The 20,174-nt window shown below is 38.3% G+C and overlaps 1 protein-coding gene across 1 annotated transcript; it reads left to right on the top strand.

The window, feature by feature from the left end:
• The first annotated feature begins 1,174 nt into the window (after window positions 1–1,174).
• On the top strand, window positions 1,175–19,668 carry FOXN1 (forkhead box N1). Its single transcript, XM_027690790.1, has 8 exons — window positions 1,175–1,294; window positions 3,169–3,672; window positions 5,522–5,632; window positions 10,278–10,405; window positions 11,203–11,299; window positions 15,772–15,979; window positions 16,614–17,141; window positions 18,828–19,668. The coding sequence occupies exons 1-8, from the start codon at window positions 1,175–1,177 to the stop codon at window positions 19,088–19,090; spliced, it is 1,959 nt and encodes a 652-aa protein (XP_027546591.1). The 3' UTR covers window positions 19,091–19,668.
• Window positions 19,669–20,174: the final 506 nt, after the last annotated feature.

Below are 20,174 nucleotides of genomic sequence, written 5' to 3'. Positions count from 1 at the left end.
CCACTGGGAGAAGAGTCAGTGCCTGAGACACTTCTGAACTTTATCTAACATCATTTTTTCCTGATACACTACCATAGGTCTCATGCTTGATTTCCAAGCCCCATTGTGCTTCATCCCCCCGGGCAGTGCAGTCTTACTCATCATAAATACAGATTTCTCTTTGAACTATAAAAGCAAAAGAGGGTTTCCACATTTTTAGGTGATATATCTTTGTTAACCAAACCTAATAAACCCCTCAGTTATTTACCTAACAGCTATTTCAACACGTGGCAAAGACCTGGCAGATTAACTCTTGAATTAAAGTGGGTTTTTTTCAACCTGTACACCTGAAATTTAAACTATGAGCACAAACACTTTTAAGCAGTCACACACTTGGTGCAGTGTTACGTGCATGACATTAGAAAGAGGATGCAAGTTCTACCTTTATTTTACTGTATGGCTACAGTGAACAAGGACTGGGAGAAAAAGTCAGTAGAAAAGTAGAAAACAAACTATTAGAAGATTAAATTTATTCCTCTTAATCTAAAGAACACTATCAGATATGTCTTATATATCCAAAGATCAAAGACTTGGAACTCGAGAGGAGATCTAACTAACAAAAACGGGTATGGAATGATGAAATAATTTATATATCTCAGATACATTTAATCTTGTAAAACAGAGTGGAAAAACTGAAGGGATTGGGACTAATAAGAGAGAAAAAGCGAAAATATATATGTGTTGTAACCATCAGTCTGACTAATGATAGAAAAAGATTCTTTTTTTTTTTATATAGTGCCTCTGAAAGCAACTGGGGTGTGTTTACCACAATCTCTCAATAAACTGATATTGCTAAACTTGTCTTAACTCCAAAGCAATAAATTTTCATTAACTTATGTTCCTACATAAAACAAAGCAGTTACTTATTTTTATAAAAATTATGTGGTGAATCCACAGTAACTCCATATCACATCTTCACTGTCACTGTATGTACAGAATGTTTCTTTAAGAGCTAACAAAAAATTTAAGCCATATCAGGAATTTCTTAGGATGGGTTATTGTCCAGCTACATTTCCAACCCTGTCTAGTCATCAGCACCTGACAGGGTAGTTTGGTTTACACTTTAAGTTTTAAAAAATATTTATTGTAATTTGATTTTGTCATAACAGGATTTGTGTCTGGCGTGGATTTGGTGATGGTTTCGCTACTCCAAGATCAATCCAATATTAAATTTTCATCTTCGGACACTCTGGAAAGAGATCAACAAGACTTCATGAAGACACAGGGGGATTCAATATCCCCAGTTCAGCAAAGTGTGAGTAAGCTGGCCCAGGCCTGTTCTCTTTCTTCAAAGTTCAAATACAGTATTAAGCTATTGCTGTACTAAATCTCACCAAACTTCCCGGTAACAAAGCAAACATTGAAAGTTTTATTCTTGAAGAGTGAAAACCTGAGTTATCCTCCTTAGCTTATCTTAAGCTCCGTGCTAAATTTCTTATTCAATTGCTTAAAACCCCTATTTCTTTAGAAACAAAACAGAGAATGTATCCATCCAACTTCTAATCCTGGAAAAATGCTACGTTTAAAGCTAATTCTCATTCTGTTTCTAAAATAAACAAATAAAAGGCAGACAAAGAGACATCAGAGCCTTTTTGTCTCCTCCCTGCCTGTAAAGGATGACTTCAAGGACTTCACAATTCCTTGGGATTTTTTTGGAATAACATGATCTCTCTCCTGTTGCCTGTATATTCATCATGTCTCATAACAAAAGTACAGCTAAGAGTACTGTTTTTCATCAGACAACAGCAAAATAACCATTGTCATCCATTTATTATGAAAATTCCAAGTGGAGAATTGGCAGCCCTGTCATTCATACAGCTTAATGGAACTAAATATAAGGAGGAATTTTTTAATTCTAATCTAAGAAAAGATATCATAAACACGTGGATTAGGACTGTAGAGGAGGGTAAGGAAGGAAGAATTAAGAAGTCATAAACTAAATGTGAGAAGCTAAAAGTGCCATGAGGCCAGATTTGCTTTCTGCAGGGATCCATGACAGAACAAAACATTAATGGCTTTAACACACACGCAAATGACTGGAAAAGCTGTGCCATGTTCCACTGCAGAAAGCACTGAATTTATACTGACTTCCCTGTGGGACTTCTCAAAAGCTGGTTCTTCCATAAAGGCATACATTCCTTAAGCTGTTCTAAAGCACTGTAAAACCAACTCAGATTTGGAGGGGGGAAGGAGCAGCAAAGGGAGCACTCAATAATCTGGTCTGAGTTTTTGTGTAACACGGAACATTCCATTTCCCCCTTCCCTGAACACAACAACCTGCTCTTGACTGACGCACGTCTTCTCAAAGGCATCCAAGTAGTTACTCATCCTTGGTGTCAGGGCAAATATGCATATTTTCAGTGTCAGGATCCAGACACCAGTTCTCGTTAAGCCTTTCTCCTTTAGATTAAAGAGCACTTCAGTAGCTGTTATTTTCTTTTTGCTAAAGTGCAAAAGGGAGGGGAGGAGATGAGACAGGCAGAAGGTTAAAACGTCTGCCCAGAGCCTACTTGTCTCTTAGAATGAGTGTGGCCACCTTAATGAAGGGAAATGATGTAACCATCAACATATCTGGCAGCATGTAACACCACCAGAGTATGAGATCAAGCTTATTTGACTAAACTTGCATACAACAAGACTTGCACTTATCACATTCCTGTCATTTAATCTTTCATCACTTGACCATACATCATTTTTCTCCGGAATTGTCAGACCAGCTAGTCAATGGTTACCTAAGACACCCTGTTTTTCAAGGATAGTTCAGTTTTCTCATAGAACCACAGAACGGTTTGGGTTGGAAAAGACCTTAATGATTATCCAACCCCCTGCCATGGGCTGGGATGCCACCCACTAGACCAGGCTGATCAAAGCCCAATCCAACCTGGCTTTACTTTTCTTAATTAATTGTTGAACAGTTTTGGATACTGAGGAATCAGAAAACCCTTTAGATCTTTCAGGGCTTCTCTGCATGAAGGTGACTAGAACCAATAATATTATACTTATCAGCAATGTATTCTTAATATAATTAAAATATTTACATTTTATATAAATATATAAAGTAAATGATGAAAATAATAAAAATTTGTTCACATTAATCCTAAATAAATAAATGCCAACATTTCATTGCAGGATAATCTCAGTTACAGCTGCCAACCATATGAGTCAGACGTCAGGACAGAAAGGAAGAGCTCAGAGTCTTCTCACAGCCCCAGCCCTGCTTCCCCAGCCCAGGATCAGATTCATGGGAGATACCCTACGAACCAGGGAATTCACTGCGGCAAGAACAAATTCAAAGCATCTTTCAGTGCTGAAAAATTCAGGAGGTACAGTTACGAGGAAAACACTGTAGGAAACTACGACCGGTTCCTCAAGAGCAGCAGGAACCCCTTCCACCCTTACAAGAGGCAGATCAGTGAAGATGTTTTCCAGGAAGCACACCAAGCCCTCCCACCAGAAGCTTCACCCTTCAAAAATCATAGAAGCATCGACGGTTTTGAGGGTCTATCAGGATCTACAGGTCCTGACGAGTCAGAGTCATTTCCCACGCACATCCCGGACATCTCCACGGAGCAACCATGGTGTAACAGCCTCCAGTACAGCACCACGGGTCAGGATCACAGCTCACAAGTCATGGTCAGTATTTTTTTATAGCTCTTTTTCCTGTTTTCAACGGCAAAAATATACTTTTCAAATTATTGTCTTATCTCAACATTACTACATGGACGTTTAGTCTCCTGTCAAGTTGTAGGCTAGAGCTCAGGAAAAACATCTTTAGACATATCCATATTCATTTTCCCAAGTCTCTAATTTAAGGCCTTTCCCTACTGGAAAACAATCCTCAGAAAGATGCACAAGGTCAAATGTTTTCCATTAGACATGATACATGAATCCTAAATATCCAAGTTCTTCCTGACAACAGTAGTTGTCATCAGCTAGTATTTTCAAGACATAAAAGTTCACAAAACAGTGTTTCTCAAGCATGAGGACATATATCAGATTTGTTACAACCCCTCAGCAGACCTACACTTTTCTTGATGCAGATAGAGGAGAAATTCTGAGATACCAGTACTATCAAAATTTAAATATCAGACCTATTTATAGTATATGAAGTGCTAAGTTACCTAATTCCAATACTAGATAGAGGCAAGAGTCTATTTAGGGCAGCAGAGATCCCTGAAAAGCAAATTAAATTACCCTCCAGTATCTCCACAATATCTCTGCTGTGATCCGAGGTGTAAAGTGTATCTTCATCATCTAATGCAGCCAAAAACGATGACTCCACCTGCCAGGAGAGGGCCCTAAACTGGTTCTAAATGGCTGTGAGACGAAGAATTTCAGGGCTCCCGAAAGAAAAAAGGATTAAAGAAAAAAATTCTTAATTGGATTAAGACCAGGGAATGGAGAGATGTTGTCAGGGAACATACCTGGGGATTGAAGCTATTCAGGTTAAGGAGGAAATTGATCTAAATCTCTTATTTCCTGGATAAACACTCATCTAGGTCAGAGCAGTTTAATGCAAAACCTGTGAGCAGTTGATGAAAAAAAAATTCCCATTGTCTTCTCAAATCCCTGGGCTGCAAGATGTGCAAAATGTAGAGGCAGCACTGCAGGAGCCCTTTACAAGTACGTGTAACTACTCAGGAGCAGAGTGGCTGCTTGTCAGTGTCTCCCATGGTTCTGTCAGCAAGAGATATCAAACTCCTAAATCACTTCCATACTTCTGGCAAGTTGGGATATCTGTAAATCTTATCTGATGGTCACCAAAATAACACAGACATTTATTAATACTGGATGTGGCACTTGCTTGGAGTCAGGATATCAAGTCAAGTCTAACATGTGCTCCTACTAATATACCATAAAAATAGTAAATACAAAAATATTTAGTAGGCATACTAAAAAAATTTATATACTTATCAATATATATTAGACATACTAAAATACAATAGAAGCTGATCATTATGGCCTTGCTTTAAAGCACAAGGATAAGTGCTACTAGGTTCTTGAAATAATAAGATTCTTACTCTATTCCTACACATTCCCTGCATTTTAATCTATAAACAGAGACTGGCGTTTTCTGAATTGCTCTTTGAATTGAACATGACCTGGGATTTCCTTTTTTAAAGTTGTAATTATAGAAATGCAGGAATTGGTTAAGGTCTTCATAAAGTCACAGAAATGTTTTGGTTGGAAGGGACCTTAAAGATCATCTTGTTCCAACCCCCAGCCCTGGGCAGGGACAACTTCCACTAGACCAGGTTGCTCCAAACCCCATCCAACCTGGTCTTGAACACTTTCAAGGGGAGGTCACCCCTCGTTTTGTACCATTGGAATATAAAACAACTTCTATTTAACACTTACTGTGACAGAATTAAGTCCAAAAATGTAAATATAATGAAGGCAAACCCGAACAGTGACTAACAGAATTATTCTATTTTAAATTAAGGTGTTTTCCCTAATAACTCATTCCTTAAATATTTTCCAGCAGGATTCAGACATGAAGCTTAGGACATCCCCACTGGAAGGGCAGCCTGGTTTGTACTGCTACCAGCCTCAAGTGCAGCAGATGTATTGCCCCTCACACCCTTTCCATCAGGTCAGTGTAATATGTGCACCAAAATCCCTATATTTCTAGCACTCTAATGGTACAATAGTTTTGGTACTAACATAAAAAAATATTAAACAATACCTTTAAATTTGTGGGGTTTCAGGGCCATGTTTATATATATACATTTATGAGAATAAGATCTCAAAAGAACCACAGCTAAGTGCATTTTAAAATGGTCATTCAGAAAAAGAAAAAAAAGAATGTATAAACAATCTTGGTACTCCATATTTATATTTTCACCATTATGCTCGAGAAAACATGTTTTGAAGCCTGATAAATTATTCACGTAACCGTTGGCATTTCAGGATCCCAGGGAATTAACTGTGCTTTAACTTCAGAATAAAAAACTAAATATATGTGACTGTATATTTAAAATTCAGATCAAACATAGGAAAACACTTTAAAGTAAAATTTGAACAGCAAAATGATGTTCACTCCCCTTGTGCTGGATGGCACACACACCTCTTTCACAATCTTTTGCCTCTTACATCATCCTCAGTGAAAGATTATTCAGCTGAAGCATAATTGACAGTAATGCTGATGATGCAGGAGAGTGTGCAATATCAAGGTTGTTCTTCAGTATGTAACTATATTATTAACACTAAAAATAATTTCTTTTAGATATAAACGGTGGTGCTGTTCAATGCTTTGAATTTTTCCTCTTTTATGTTCAACTACCTGCAACTTATAAAATTTTCAGTAATTTTTTCAGTAGTGTTTATTTCAAGATAAAAATATGCTTGAAACACCCTATTTAAAACAAGCAAAAAAAAAAAAAAAAAGAAAGCCCAAAACTTGAGGTGAAATTAAGGTAACAAGGATTTTTCAGTCTTATAGGTAGAAATCCGTATACAAAAACAGCACAAATCTGAAATGCTAAACCATTAGAACTTACAGGAAGGTCATATATATAAACTATTTTAGAATAAAAGCTCACACTTGAGCTACATCTCCTTTGATCCCAGTGACTGATGACAGATATTGTGGCATCAGCTCCACCATCTCATTCAATTTGCTCAAGAAGTATAAAAAATATGACTGACAGAGCAGTGATTTAAACTGGGCAAAGAAAACAAAACCCAGGTTACTGTGATATTTCATTAGGGTTGTTAATTTGTATGGTGTTACATGTCTGAGTCATTGAAACAGTCATTACTCCTGGCTTTTTTCTTTTACCTACCACACTGACATTCCTCTAGCCAGAATTTACTGAACCTTATTTTTCCCAATCAAGTGGCAAAAAGGCAACTATCTTTAAATTCTTATCGACACCACCATAATTAATTTACTTGTGTTTTTTTCTTGTTAGCCCAAAACTCAACAGAAGTGATAAAAGGTAAAAATAAAATTATATTAGAACAAAAGGAAAGGTGATATTACCCTACCATCCTAACTTAGAAATCCAGTTATTTGATTACTGTTATTTTAGAAGAAAGTTGTCCCAGATGAAGGATTAACTTGCCAAAAGCCCTGCTGCAAATATAAACTATTCCCCCCTGGGATTGCAGGACAGACATTGTGGATATGCCACAGCACCCTACATCTCACTCACCATGTAAATGCCATTTCTGTGTGCTGCTTTAGCAGAAACTCCACTTAGCTTGTTAATTCATTGAATATTTTTGATTTCTTTACTCATTCCGAAGCAGGCACCCTTCCCCTGTCCCCTCTGATGTGATACCAGTGCTATTACTATACATTGGCACTAACCACATTCAAAAAACCTCCAAAATTAAAGCTGAAATACACCTCCTGGGAACCGCCAGGCAAGATACGACAGGCACTAAGAGGAAAGTCTTCCATCCACCTGCAAGCTGGCACCGTGACAGATCTCTTACGTGCTGCAGGTTTCTGTTGGACTTTCCAATACTTGTGCTTCTGAATGTTACTATAGTAAAAGTCTGGCAATGTGTTCTGCTACTCAGAGGGAAAAAAAAAAAAAAACAATAAGTATAAGCAGCCAAAGTCCCAACAGGTAGAATTGCTGTCCCCGTGCTGCAATCAGATACTGGAAAATGGAAGGACGTGGGATACACAAGACTGAGGAGTGGAATAACATCTTCTGCATGAAGCAGCTCCGTGATTAGTGCTTTACATTTCAAATTGGAATGGAGCAGTGCAAGTTAAATCACTATGGAAGTTACACTCCAGAGAACGGGCCCTTTAGCCTGAAGTGAAGGATGTTCAAACTACGCCTCAGTTTTCATTAGAGGGATGAGAGAGATCAACCCCTTCATTAATTTTGTCCAAATGATAAAACGGCCTCACCTTCCCCTTTGCTGGACACCACACAAGTGGTGAATCATGAGAGGAATTACTTGTTATTGACCCGAATGAAGTAGCAGACACTGACTGGAGTCACTCACCCACCCACCATAAAACACGGACACCTTTCATGCCAGTTGTGCGACTGTAAAACCAGCTCGAGCCTGTCATTCCAGACCATTCCCCAGCCTCTGCTCCCTCAAAAAGGACTAATGAAACCAATAAAACAGAAATAATCCCTAAAACACCCCGGTCTTGCCTTTCATGATGACATCAAAACCAGTCCCATCTTAGTACTCTTTCCTTTCAAAGAGCCACCAAAACCAATAAAATCAGAATTATTGCAGGAATTGCCCAGTTTTCTGCTCTGGTGAAAAATCTACACCCAACGCACAAAGCAGGAAGCACAGAATTGCACATGGAAATTAGTTCACAGATGCTCTGGAGACTCTATTTTTGCCTAATATTTAGTTCAAAAATATTAATTAATTATGTTCATTTAATTTATTTCACTGTGCAAACAACTGAGTATATTCAGTCTGGTTTTCCACATTCCATTTCAGGCAGTTCAGTGTTAGAAAGATAAAAGTAAACAGGCAATAAAACTCCAGCAATGAGAATAAAATTACAGAGAAACTTAAATAAATTATTAAAAATCCAGAATAAATAAATAAACTATGAATATTTTGCAAGCACATGACAACCTCTCAAGCGTGTTTTAAGGGGACAAAGACCAAGAGCAAATGAAGCTTTTTTTTTGATCCAAAAAAAGGGATTACAATAAGAAACTAAGGAGGTGTATAAATTAATTAACAAGGGATTTTTCCCAACAAGTCTCAAGAGCTACATTATAATTTTTCAGAGGAACCACACAAACCTCATGACACAGAACTGCTGGAGCTGAGCAGTAAAACACCAGAAAAGGGCTCAGCAACCTTTGAGCACCAGGGAAGGCATGCAGGTAGATTTTTCAGTAGCATGTGACATGACTCCTAATTTTGGCCGTGCCCTCACCCTGGCATCTGGAAAGGTTCATCTGTAAGAGTCAGAAATTTCCCTCACAGGGAGCTCTGAGTTCAGTAGGAGCTTTTGCCTCCCAGAGAGCCAACTGATGCTATCTTACCTGAGCAGGGTAGTGTTCCTTTGTTCCTGAAAGCCTCTTGCCAGCATACTTAAGCTGTAATTTGGAAAAGAAAAATATGGAATATTTGGCAAAGAAAAAGACCAACTGGTGTGTTAAAAAATTGAGAGCAAGTCTACAGAAACTGTGGTGCAATCCAGGTTATCTACGTGGATTATTTCCACTCTCTCACCTACTTTTTGGCATTGGCATATATCTATCCCATCTCTTTAGTATGTCTTGGGAGCTTAGAGATCTCTTTAAGAGATAGGTGAGCATCTCAGTAGCTTCTGCTGCTGGTCCCCAGGAGGGGTGAGGGTGGCATAGATAATGCTTGACTTTAGGGGTCCTGGCTATTCTTTTTAGCTTTCTGATGCAGAAAATGAGGGGGGGGCAAAAGAGTCACTTGAGGTGGTGGTGAATAGCACACAAACTCCTGGCCTCTTGGTGATGCAGTAACTGTGAGGGTACAGACAGGGAGTAGCCCAACAGCTTCAGCATGAGACAGGCAATATGAAACCACCTCAAAAATGTCTCATATGCTGCTCTCCTGACCCCTGGAATGATCTTACTAACTTATTCCATAATAATACATTCATTGTATATACATTCTGATGCATCCACTAAAGTTTTTGTTGTTGTTTGCCAGGTTTATCCCTGCCTTGCATAACAACAGCAATTTTAACAGAGATTTTGGGATACTATTCCTTTGGGATTAGGTTATTATACACTTCAGATTTTTACCTTGCTGTATCCCTCTCCACCTAAAAAATAAAACAACAACAAAATAGCACACAAAACCAAACAAGGCTCAGTCAAAACTGCAGTGTTTCTTCCTATATTTTTAGCAGCTTTACTTGGTGGGCCCATTTTTCTATATTGCACATTGTTTGAAGTATTTTATTCTGGTGGTTTTGGGGTTTTTTATGTAAATAAGTTTACACCATTAATTTACTTGTCTGCATGTTCAGGGGAGGCTGAGCAGACTGAGATACTTCAACTTCAAAAGAGATGGTTGAAAGGAGACCTGCTTTAGGTCCATAAAATTAAGAGTTATCCGGAGACAATTAATAGAGTACAGTTCCTCACATTTTTCACAGGAACTCAATAGCATAACAGGCAATAAAGAAGAAAGTACTTTTTCTTTCCCACACAATATCCTCAGAAATACATAGTTTAATACTGTTATTAGGAAATATTTTTGGGAGCTTGTTGCTAAGCCAAATAACATCTCTCTTGTCCCATCAGTATCCCTCAGGAGGCAGCTACCCTGTGACTTACATTGCTTCTTCACACTACCCTTACCAAAGGATCGCTCCTCAGAGCAGTCAAGAATCCCAGCAGCCTCTGTTTCCCAAGCCCATCTACTCCTACAGGTAATACAATATTTCTTCAAGCCCTAATGTTACAGGAAATGCACTGTTTACCCATGGCCTGGTTCCAGCATCATTTGCAATAACATGCTTACTCTTATTTGTCTTGCTCCCGGTGTGTTCTGTCCTGTTCGTACGAATCAAGATGATCCAGGCTCTGGGGCCAAGGCACAGAGAAATTAAATGTTGCAAAGCATTGTCTTGATCACCCCCCCAAAAAAACCCTAAATGTTTCTTTAATACAAAATTTTACAAACGCCATCAGCACAAGACTGATCCCACTTAGTTGCCTTTCCCAGCACCTGTATTAAAACTATTTTTTTCCAGTTGCTAAGGCAAGGAAATGCCTAGAAAACATACCAGATATGTCAGTCACTACACAGTTTTGGACCCCAAATAATCTAACAAAGTAGATCAGACAATTAAATTTTAATTACCCATCTGTCACTGTCAGTTTGAGACTCTTTGTGGCCTTCACCAGTTTAAGCTTTCAGACACACCTTAGATAAATACCCACCAGCAGGATTTGAAGGTCTTGATTTCACTTTCTATATTACTTTATTTGAAACCCACGTTAGAACTTCTATATGAGCTTTGAGAATTACCTGTAGGAGTTAGACATGGGAGAATTACCTGTAGGAGATTGTTATAAACAACTGAGTGGAAAGTTTAAGCATCACTGTACTTGTGCTATGGCAGTGAGAGTCACAGTAATGACACACAATTTGGAAAATAGTCTACTTTTGGTTCTGAGGAGTCAAGCAGAAGAGGCTAAAATGCTTTTCTTTCTCTCCCTAAAGCATCCTGATCTTCATGGCTCTCAAAAACAGCAAGACAGGGAGTTTGCCAGTCAGTGAGATTTACAATTTCATGACGGAACACTTTCCTTACTTTAAGGTGAGTTCCACTGGGAGGGAGGGGGAAATCTCCCTCTAAGCTTACCTGTCAACAGAGGGATGGGATTCCAGCTATGAAAAGGGATAATTTCTTTGGAGATTAATATCAAATCAATTACACACTATATACATTCATGATCACAAACTACCCAGCATTTTACATGCAGGAAGAAATGTGGTAATATTTAACTCAAAAAGATATTAAGAACTGTTCCAGCTGTGAGTCTGGGTGTATAACAGTGGCCATTCCTCACTAACAACTCATAAAAAGGGTGAATAATTTTCAAAACACATTCACTCCTTCCTCTCAGATCTCAAATACAGGCAGAACTGGTCTTGTAGCTTCCTCTGCCATCAGCAGCACCTCCAGATTGGTGTGGAAGCAGAGGTTCCAGGTTATCTCACTGCATTCTGGAGCTGGGATATCCGTCTTGGGCAACAGCATCACTTGCATGCCCTGGACCAAGAAAAGTCTAATATATGATAAATGGTACTAAGCTCATAATTACACCATGACAGGAAGGGTGTATGGTTTGCAGCAGCACTATTGAAATTTAAATCCATGCTATAAGGGAATGGTTCCTTGGGCTTGGAATGCGAGTGGAAAGTGCTCAGTCAGCAAATGATCCAAGAGCAGGAGGATTAGTTGAGATTTTTAAAAGAGCTGTAATGGAATCATCACCTGCTGATCTACATGGAGCTCTATTTCTGCTGATTCTTCAAAACCGTCTCGCTGAAGTCCAGAGCAGGTGACCTCAGCTGTTAGCAAGGCCCAAAAACGAAAATAAAGCAAGTGAGTCTGTCCTGTTTCCTCTTGCAAATAGCCCTGCAGCAATTTAACCAAATTTGAAACAGCTAAAGCAAGGCAATTCAAACACTTATAATAAGAACACTGCGAATAGCTGAAAGTAAATGTTCTGATACAATTTTGCAATGGTTTTGGACACTAACTGAGGATAAATTATGCACATGAAAAAAAATACTAAGGTTGAATCTGTCAGTAATCAGAGAAAAATACACGTTATGATGGAGGAAGAACTGTCAGGATCCATCATACTTCTGTATTCCCAAATTTCCTCAGAAAAGAATCACTAACTAGTCCATCATTTGTTACAAGCAAAAGAAGGGAGAAAATATAAAGACGCCTAGCATCGGAAATCAGAAGTACTCAATCCCAATGGAATCCACAGAAAAACAGCAAGAGTTTCAAGCAGAGAGATGGGAATATTATTAATAATTTTTACAGGCATCTTCATGTTTATTCATCAGACCAAACTGAAATTAATTCTCCGTTGTCTTACAACATAATTGATTATAAAAATTAATCAGCAGCTTCAAGCAAAATGCTGCTGCTGCCAACATGGACAGAATCCCTCAGACTCAGGACTGTGGCTCTGCCAGGTGTCACCATCCTGGTCCTTTGTGGTTTTTCAGAGCTTCCTGTCTTTTTCTTAATTCATTTTAAAGTAGATGAGAATGAGGTTGCTGTTGTCATATGGATCACAGGGAAAGAATAGTGCAGGGGTACTACTTGGTACAGGGGGTACAAAGGGAACATTCACTATTTTGTGACAGCTTTATTTTTGCATTTTACTTACAAATACTGTCAAAAGTATTTGACTGTAACATCCTTAAAATGACCTAGGGAGAATAAGAAATCAAATATTACACTTACAGGCATTAAGCCCTGTCTACCTCTGGCCTTTACAGCAGCCCACAGAATTACCAATATATGGCAAAAACTAATACCCTCTATCATCCTTTTTTTTTTTGAAGAGTCTTCAGCAAGATAAAATAATATAAAGACCAGCAAAGAACATTTTGTTGTTGCTACCAGCACTCAGTAACTAGCAGAATACAACAGGGAGAGGGGAAGCAATTTAAGTTGGAGAGAAAGAGAGTGCAAATGTACACAGAATCTTGCTGGGAGACATTAGATGATACAAGCCGAGTCAAATTAACTTGTATTCGCTGCCACAGCAAATTTAGTTTCTATGATGCAACAATTTCATTTCTAGTTGAAACAGAGCAATCCAACTCCTACGTCCTAAAAAAAACATCTACACAGCTAAAGTTGAATTACCCTTTGATGTACCTCTCCCTTCTCTTGAGACCTAGATTTAAAGAGAAAGGGTTTTGCAAGATCACTGAACTCTTTAAACTTCAAGAGCTGGTCAGGATCCGTGGGGCTGGACAAAAATATTTTTTGTCATCTTTTTCTTTGTAGTGATTAGTGGCTCTAACAGAAAGCTTTAATCTTGTTAATTGGAGTTAGTGCCAGTGGTCCAAGAGGCCAGAAAGGTCTGTGGTCTGATGGAACCTAAAGCAGCAAGTATTCAAGTGTTGTAGATGCAGCACTTGGGAACCTGGGTTAGTGGTAGCCTTGGCAGTGTTGGGTTAATGGTTGGACTCAATGATCTCAGGGGGCTTTTCTAACCTTAATGATTCTGTGATCCTACAATTTTATGATTCTACAGCTTCATCCACACTGTGCTGAAACGCAGCAACATCAAAACCAAGCCACAGCAAGGAGATTCCAACTACACAAGGGCAACTTCAGTAACCAAAGCTCCCTCATGAACAATCACAGTCACTTAAAAAAAAACGGTGTCAGAGTCATAGCACAAACACAAACACACTGAGTGTCCCTTCAAGCCTTGCCTGGATAAACTTTTCACAGCTCAGCAATGCCAAGTTTAATGCAAGAACCTGTTGGGCTCCTGGGAGCAGCCTCCAAAATCAATCCATGTACTTTTTGCTCTTACATTTCTAAAACCATCTCACAGTTTACACCCCCACATGTTCTGAAAACCTCTGAGAAACCCGTGCCGCTCCCACCTTAGCAGAAACACCAATTATCCTGTCTAGATACAGACAGAGGTGTGTGTAGCCTCGTGTGCAGGGCAAGAAACATGAATATTCTTTCAGGTCAGCTCATTCAGTAGCTAAACACCCAACTTACCTGGGAGGAACAGTTCTATTCACTTTTGGAATTGCCAGAAAGCAACTTGAATATGACCTGCAAGGGAGAAAAACTGATTCATCATGTTTAGTATGACCCTATGGCAGAAAGGGTTTTAAAGGGTTTGAGTTTGTTTTCTTTTTTTTTTTTTAATACAATTTATGCTGTCTCACCTGTGAGACAGAATAGTGAAATGCTGACATCAGGTGGGCCAAAAGGGTAGAAACTGTGCTGCTACAAAAGGAGAATAGTTTCTCTTTTAGTAAATGACACATATTTGATTCCACACCTTTTTCTTTAATGAAGAAATCAATATTAAATTTGACCCTTAGCCCTTCAGTAAGGTTTTTAATGCCTTAACTCACATGATAGTTCTTTACAAGCTACAAAAGAACAGACTTTACATTCCTGATAAAAGTAGGTAAGAAAATAAAATTCTGATAAAAGAATTTCTATCAAAGTATGTTCAAAAGTTCACAGTGTGTCATGTGAAAGCAAAAATGGACACAACTCCATTTATAAAAGATAGTCTTAGAGGAAGTTTCTCATACTAGGCAACAATTAAAGAAACTATCAAACTGTCCAAAGTCCGACTTTCTATGCAAGATGGATCCCTACTAATAAAGTATAAGAATGCAAAGAAAATGTAGTACATGTAAAAGGGGAATTTTAATTTTTAACATTTTAAAAAATACTATGGAAACTCATATTTATTTCCTGTGCTCTCTGTTCAATAATTCTCTGGTTGATATAAACAGTTATGATGACAAATATTTTGCATCCATGGATATGAATCAATAGACAAAGACAACTTCACCCACCTTTCAGAGAGTTGTTTAATTTCTTTCGATTCTTACGACACAGAGATGAGAATTTTTTTTTTGAAACAAGAAAATAATAATTTTAATAATTCAGTTTAAAGAACCTTCCAGCTGCCACTGCTGAGTTAAAAATAAATGCAAAGCACAGAGATGCAGTGATCAGATGTGAAAACCTGTATCTCATCTGTAGGGCTTGTGATTAAACCATTTGGTTATGTAATTGGCCAGCACACAAAGTTACACCTACAGGAGCATGATAAATTCTTTTGAAGTCTGCCTGGACACTGAATTCGAGTCCAGGTAGCACGTAGTGCTTTAATTAAGTGTTTGAAATATTTCTCGGTGTTCCAAAAGAGATTCCGATAGAAATCCTGTTAGCTCACAGCTCTAGAATATAATTCTTTAGACACTTAATTCCTGTGATTTTCAAATTCACTCTTAAAAATCCAGCAGGCCTCTGAGAACCTTTTTGCTCAGAAGATCAGTTACTGTTCTATCTGATCCCTCTCTTCCCACACAACATGACTGTAACATTTTTGTGGCTTCCTTCTAACGTACAAGTTTCTCATGGCAGAAGGTACAAACTAAACAGCATTTCTTACAACCTTACCAGTCAAAACAGAGACGTACATATTTATTTTCTTTATTTGCCCTTGAAGTCCCATTCTTACACTGGATTTGTTTCTCCAGACAGCTCCAGATGGCTGGAAGAATTCTGTGCGCCACAACTTATCTTTGAACAAGTGCTTTGAGAAAGTTGAAAACAAGTCAGGCAATTCCTCTCGGAAAGGCTGTTTGTGGGCTCTGAACCCAGCCAAGATTGATAAGATGCAGGAGGAGCTACAGAAATGGAAGAGGAAAGATCCAGTTGCTGTAAGGAAGAGTATGGCAAAGCCAGGTCAGTAATGTGTCAGTTCTCAAACACTTCTGCTGAGAACTTTTCTTTGTAACAGGCACCAAACTGTATAAGAGAATTAATTCATGACTTGGGAAAGCATTTAAGGATTTTTTTCCTAGTTATAAGGTCATTGGCAAAACAAGAAAACAAAAATTAAAAAGTAGAATTAAACAAGACCTGGTTTTGTAGATATTTCCAAATAAGCAAAGAAGTTTCACCAAGAAAATATTTTCTCTTGACATCTCAAGGCTGGATGGGGCTTGGAACAACTTGATCTAGTGGAAGGTGTCCCTGCCCGTGGCAGGAAGATGAAATGAGATATCTTTAAGGTCCCTTCCAATCCAAACCATTCTGTGATTCTATGACAAAAACAACACTGAAATAAGTACTATCAAATAAAATCTGAAATTAATTTATAAGTATCCAACCTTTAAATACAGAAATGGAATTTATTATACGCTTACATGGCAATGGTAATTTAGGAAAACATTTCAGCCTTTGGAGTTCTTACCATATATGTGAGCTAGTGCTTTTGTTTGCCATCCTGAATGACAGTAAAATTCCTGCTGCAAGCTACGAAGATCAAGGGTCTGTTAGGGATAAGTCAGTCATGGACTTTTTTCTTGTTTTCCAGAAGAACTTGACACCCTGATAGGCGACAAGAATGAGAAGCTGAGATCTTCCCTCATGTCCTGCAGCCCGACGGGCGTTGCAGGTGCCTCACTTTCCAGGCAGATGGCAGCCCAATCCCATTCCTTATGCGAGCCCTCCCTCTCCTCCGGGATCCCACAGCCATTACACAGCATCCACGCCTCGGGAGCTCTGCATGCCAAGAACGCTTTACCCAACTTACTGGGGGGGCAGCAGCCTCCGTGCTACACATCCCCACAGGGCTTCCCCCAAATCCCAAATGCACTGATGCAGCAGACACCGGACGCTCAGAGCCTGTTTCCTTCTGGGGAGGCTCAAAGCGAGCTCCGAACTCAGCCCAGCATCACTCAGGACTCCCCGCTGCCGGCGCAGACCCCCCCAAACTGCGGGATGAAGATGCTGCCGGAGCATTCCACAGCCAGGACAGTGCAGGACACGCTCATGCCGGAGGGAGACCTCAGCAATGACATCGATGCTCTGAATCCATCCCTGACTGATTTTGATCTCCAAGGTTGGTATCTAAGGTATTTTTATCTCGTAGACTCAGGCTCATTACAGCCCATCCCATCACCTCCCATCACATCCCAACCCATCACCTACCAACCCTTTGTGACCTTCTTTTTTAACTACTTCTTCTTGCCGCTGCTACAAAAAACACCTTAACTAGGTAACATTATATACACAACATGCATTAAATCTTTAAAAAGTTTCCCAAGATAGCCACCTATTTACATCCAGAATTTAAAAAACATTCCTGCTTCCTCTTGGCTACAATTGCCAATATTAAGTATTGCAATACAGTATTTAGAATGTATTTTTTAAATTCAGATATGTATACCACTGGAAAGTACTCAAGCACAACTATTTAGTGCAATTCTTACAAGAGAATTGTCATGTGAAGGGAAAAAAGAGAAATAATGTTTATCAAATCAACAGGTTAACTTCTTCTTGTCAATATTTATTCAAACCCTTTCCACATCTCTGCTCCAACAAATGTTATTTCCCCCTTCCTGAGGCATCATATGACTTATGCCCTGAACAATTATACTTCCTGAGGTGTGTTCTCATATACTTAATCATGTAATGCTGACAGTAATTTTTTTATATATTAAATAATTGAATCATCTTGCCTGGATGGGATTTTGAACATTAAGAACACAGCTTTTCATGCAAAACCAAGGAAAAAACCCACCATGTATTTTTATATATATATATATATATATATACACATTATGTATGTGTGTGAATATATATGTAAATATATATGTAAATTTATAATAAATATATATACATTTATATATACACATATATATAAATCAAATCTTGTGGGTTCCAAATTATAAAGCTCCTGTTGCACCAAATAACACACCAGAATTTCCTTCTTGCCCAAACAAAAAGTGGTTACATAAATCAACCTAAAAGACAGAGCAAAAAAAATGCAGTTTTAATAATCTAGATGACTCAGCGAATGCCAGTGCCATTCATTCCGCTGTCACAAATATTTCCCAGTCCTGCCATGCCCAGATCGTTTTACTGAGATTGACACCACACTCCACTCATTTCCTGGGACCTCTTTCCATTTTATTCAATTAATCTGAAGCACATGCTCTGGTAGTGTGAATATTCTCTGTGCTTCATCAGTATGGTACCACTCCACCTTCCCTCTGGCCTAAGGTTAAATTATTTAACCTTATCTATGCTTTTTACTTTCTTTCTTTATAAAATGATCAAATCTCTAATTAGAGGCCCTAAAACTTAAGGTAAGGCCTGCACACTACTTCTAGCAAAAGGGCTAAGAATGACCCCATATCTTCCATATCTTATAGAGATGAGAGGCACTTTCCTTATCCAAAATTAATGTTTTTCTTTAAAAAATAGAAGTTATTCTTCATAAATATACATTTCTAACAGAATATTGCAAATTATCAGGTGAAATAATTTTCTTAAATGTATGCTGCTTTCTCCCAAATTTAAATTTATTATGGAGACAGACAAATAAAAACTACCTAAACAACCTTTTTTCTTCCTCAGTCCCAAGGGTTTAAGAGCATCTACACATAAAGCACACACAACTGTTTAATTACCAACTTCTCCTGCAACACAACATTTAAAAAACTGAATATATAGAAATGTATACAGATATCATATGAAGAAATATGAATCATTCCATTAATCAACGTGTTTTGTTTTGCTGTAGGGAATCTTTGGGAGGAGCTAAAAGACGACAGCCTTGCTGTGGATCCTCTTGTCCTCATTTCATCATCCCCAGTGTCTTCCCAGTGTTTCCCCTCTCACTGCCAGCTGGAGAACAGCAGCAACATCCCCATCCCAAACGGAACTCCACATGGAAACGTACCCGACCTCCAGCTCACTACCCTGTACTCTGCCTTCATGGAATTGGATACAGTGTCTCCTGCCTACCTAAGTAATCCTGGATCCAAACCTATAGCACTAATGTGAACCACGTGCCAACCTAATTATTATTATTATTATTATTTTGTTGAAATCCAGTCCTGACCATCACACACTTCCCTGATTGATGTCAGCTGAGACCGTGTCCATGGGAATAAGAATAATCTTTTTTCCAGAACTCTCCCGCAGGATATGTAGCTTTACTATAATAATTTTCTACAGACAGACACTAAAAAAAAAAATTTAAAATACTATTTAAAGATAATATTGTTAACAGCTGAACTTGTCAACACCATTTTATCAAGCCACTCATCTTCTGCATCTTCCAGAAACAAACGACTCTAAGAGGAAAACAACTCATTGACTTTTTTTTTCCTTTTCTTTTTTTCTTTAATGAAAGCTGCTTGCAAATGAACACAGAACTCACAGCACACAACAATCTAACTTATTTCTTGGAGCCAATGATGGCAACATCATCCACCACAGACCACTCAAAATAAAAAATCTACATGTTAAAACAGTTATAGTCCCCTTGAAAGCAGTTCTGGGTTTTGGTAAACAAGAATGTGAACTGAAAATTCTGTAAGTATTAGAAGATAGAGGACAAGCTGCTGACAGACTAAACCAAAGCAACAAATATACTTCAGTGAAAAATATGTAAGTTTTACTGTATTTAAAAAGAAATTTTAAATTCTGCTTTTTTTTAATAAAAAAGAAAAAACTATTTAGTAGAATTTTTACTTGGCTGGAAATTATTCCTATTCATTCTTCTGTCTTTTGCCTCATAAGCTGAACAGTAACATGAATTATTCAACCATTAAATGAAGATTTTTAAAAATGCTAATAAAAAAAGAGAGAACAATAATTGCTGCAGTTATCCAAATGCAGAGAGCATCTCTGGTTTAACTTCCAGCTGCATCCAACATATCCAATGTGATTTATTACAATACTGAACCAGCTGAACCAGCCCTTGCATTAGGATAATGTCTAGTTCCTACCATGAACTAAAGTAAGGCATTCCAGTAGCCAGTTTCTCAGGAACACTCTTCTCCCTCTGATTTTCCAAAGGTGCTGCTTGTAAAATAAAATAAACCCGTTTTATTTCAAATGATGCAATCTAAACCCAAAGCGA

This window comes from Neopelma chrysocephalum, unplaced genomic scaffold (genome assembly GCF_003984885.1).
Source record: "Neopelma chrysocephalum unplaced genomic scaffold, ASM398488v2 Primary Assembly neopelma1_82, whole genome shotgun sequence".
NCBI lineage: Eukaryota > Metazoa > Chordata > Aves > Passeriformes > Pipridae > Neopelma > Neopelma chrysocephalum.
Note: the sequence above shows the minus strand (reverse complement) of the source record. Positions and strands in the feature narration are given on the sequence as shown.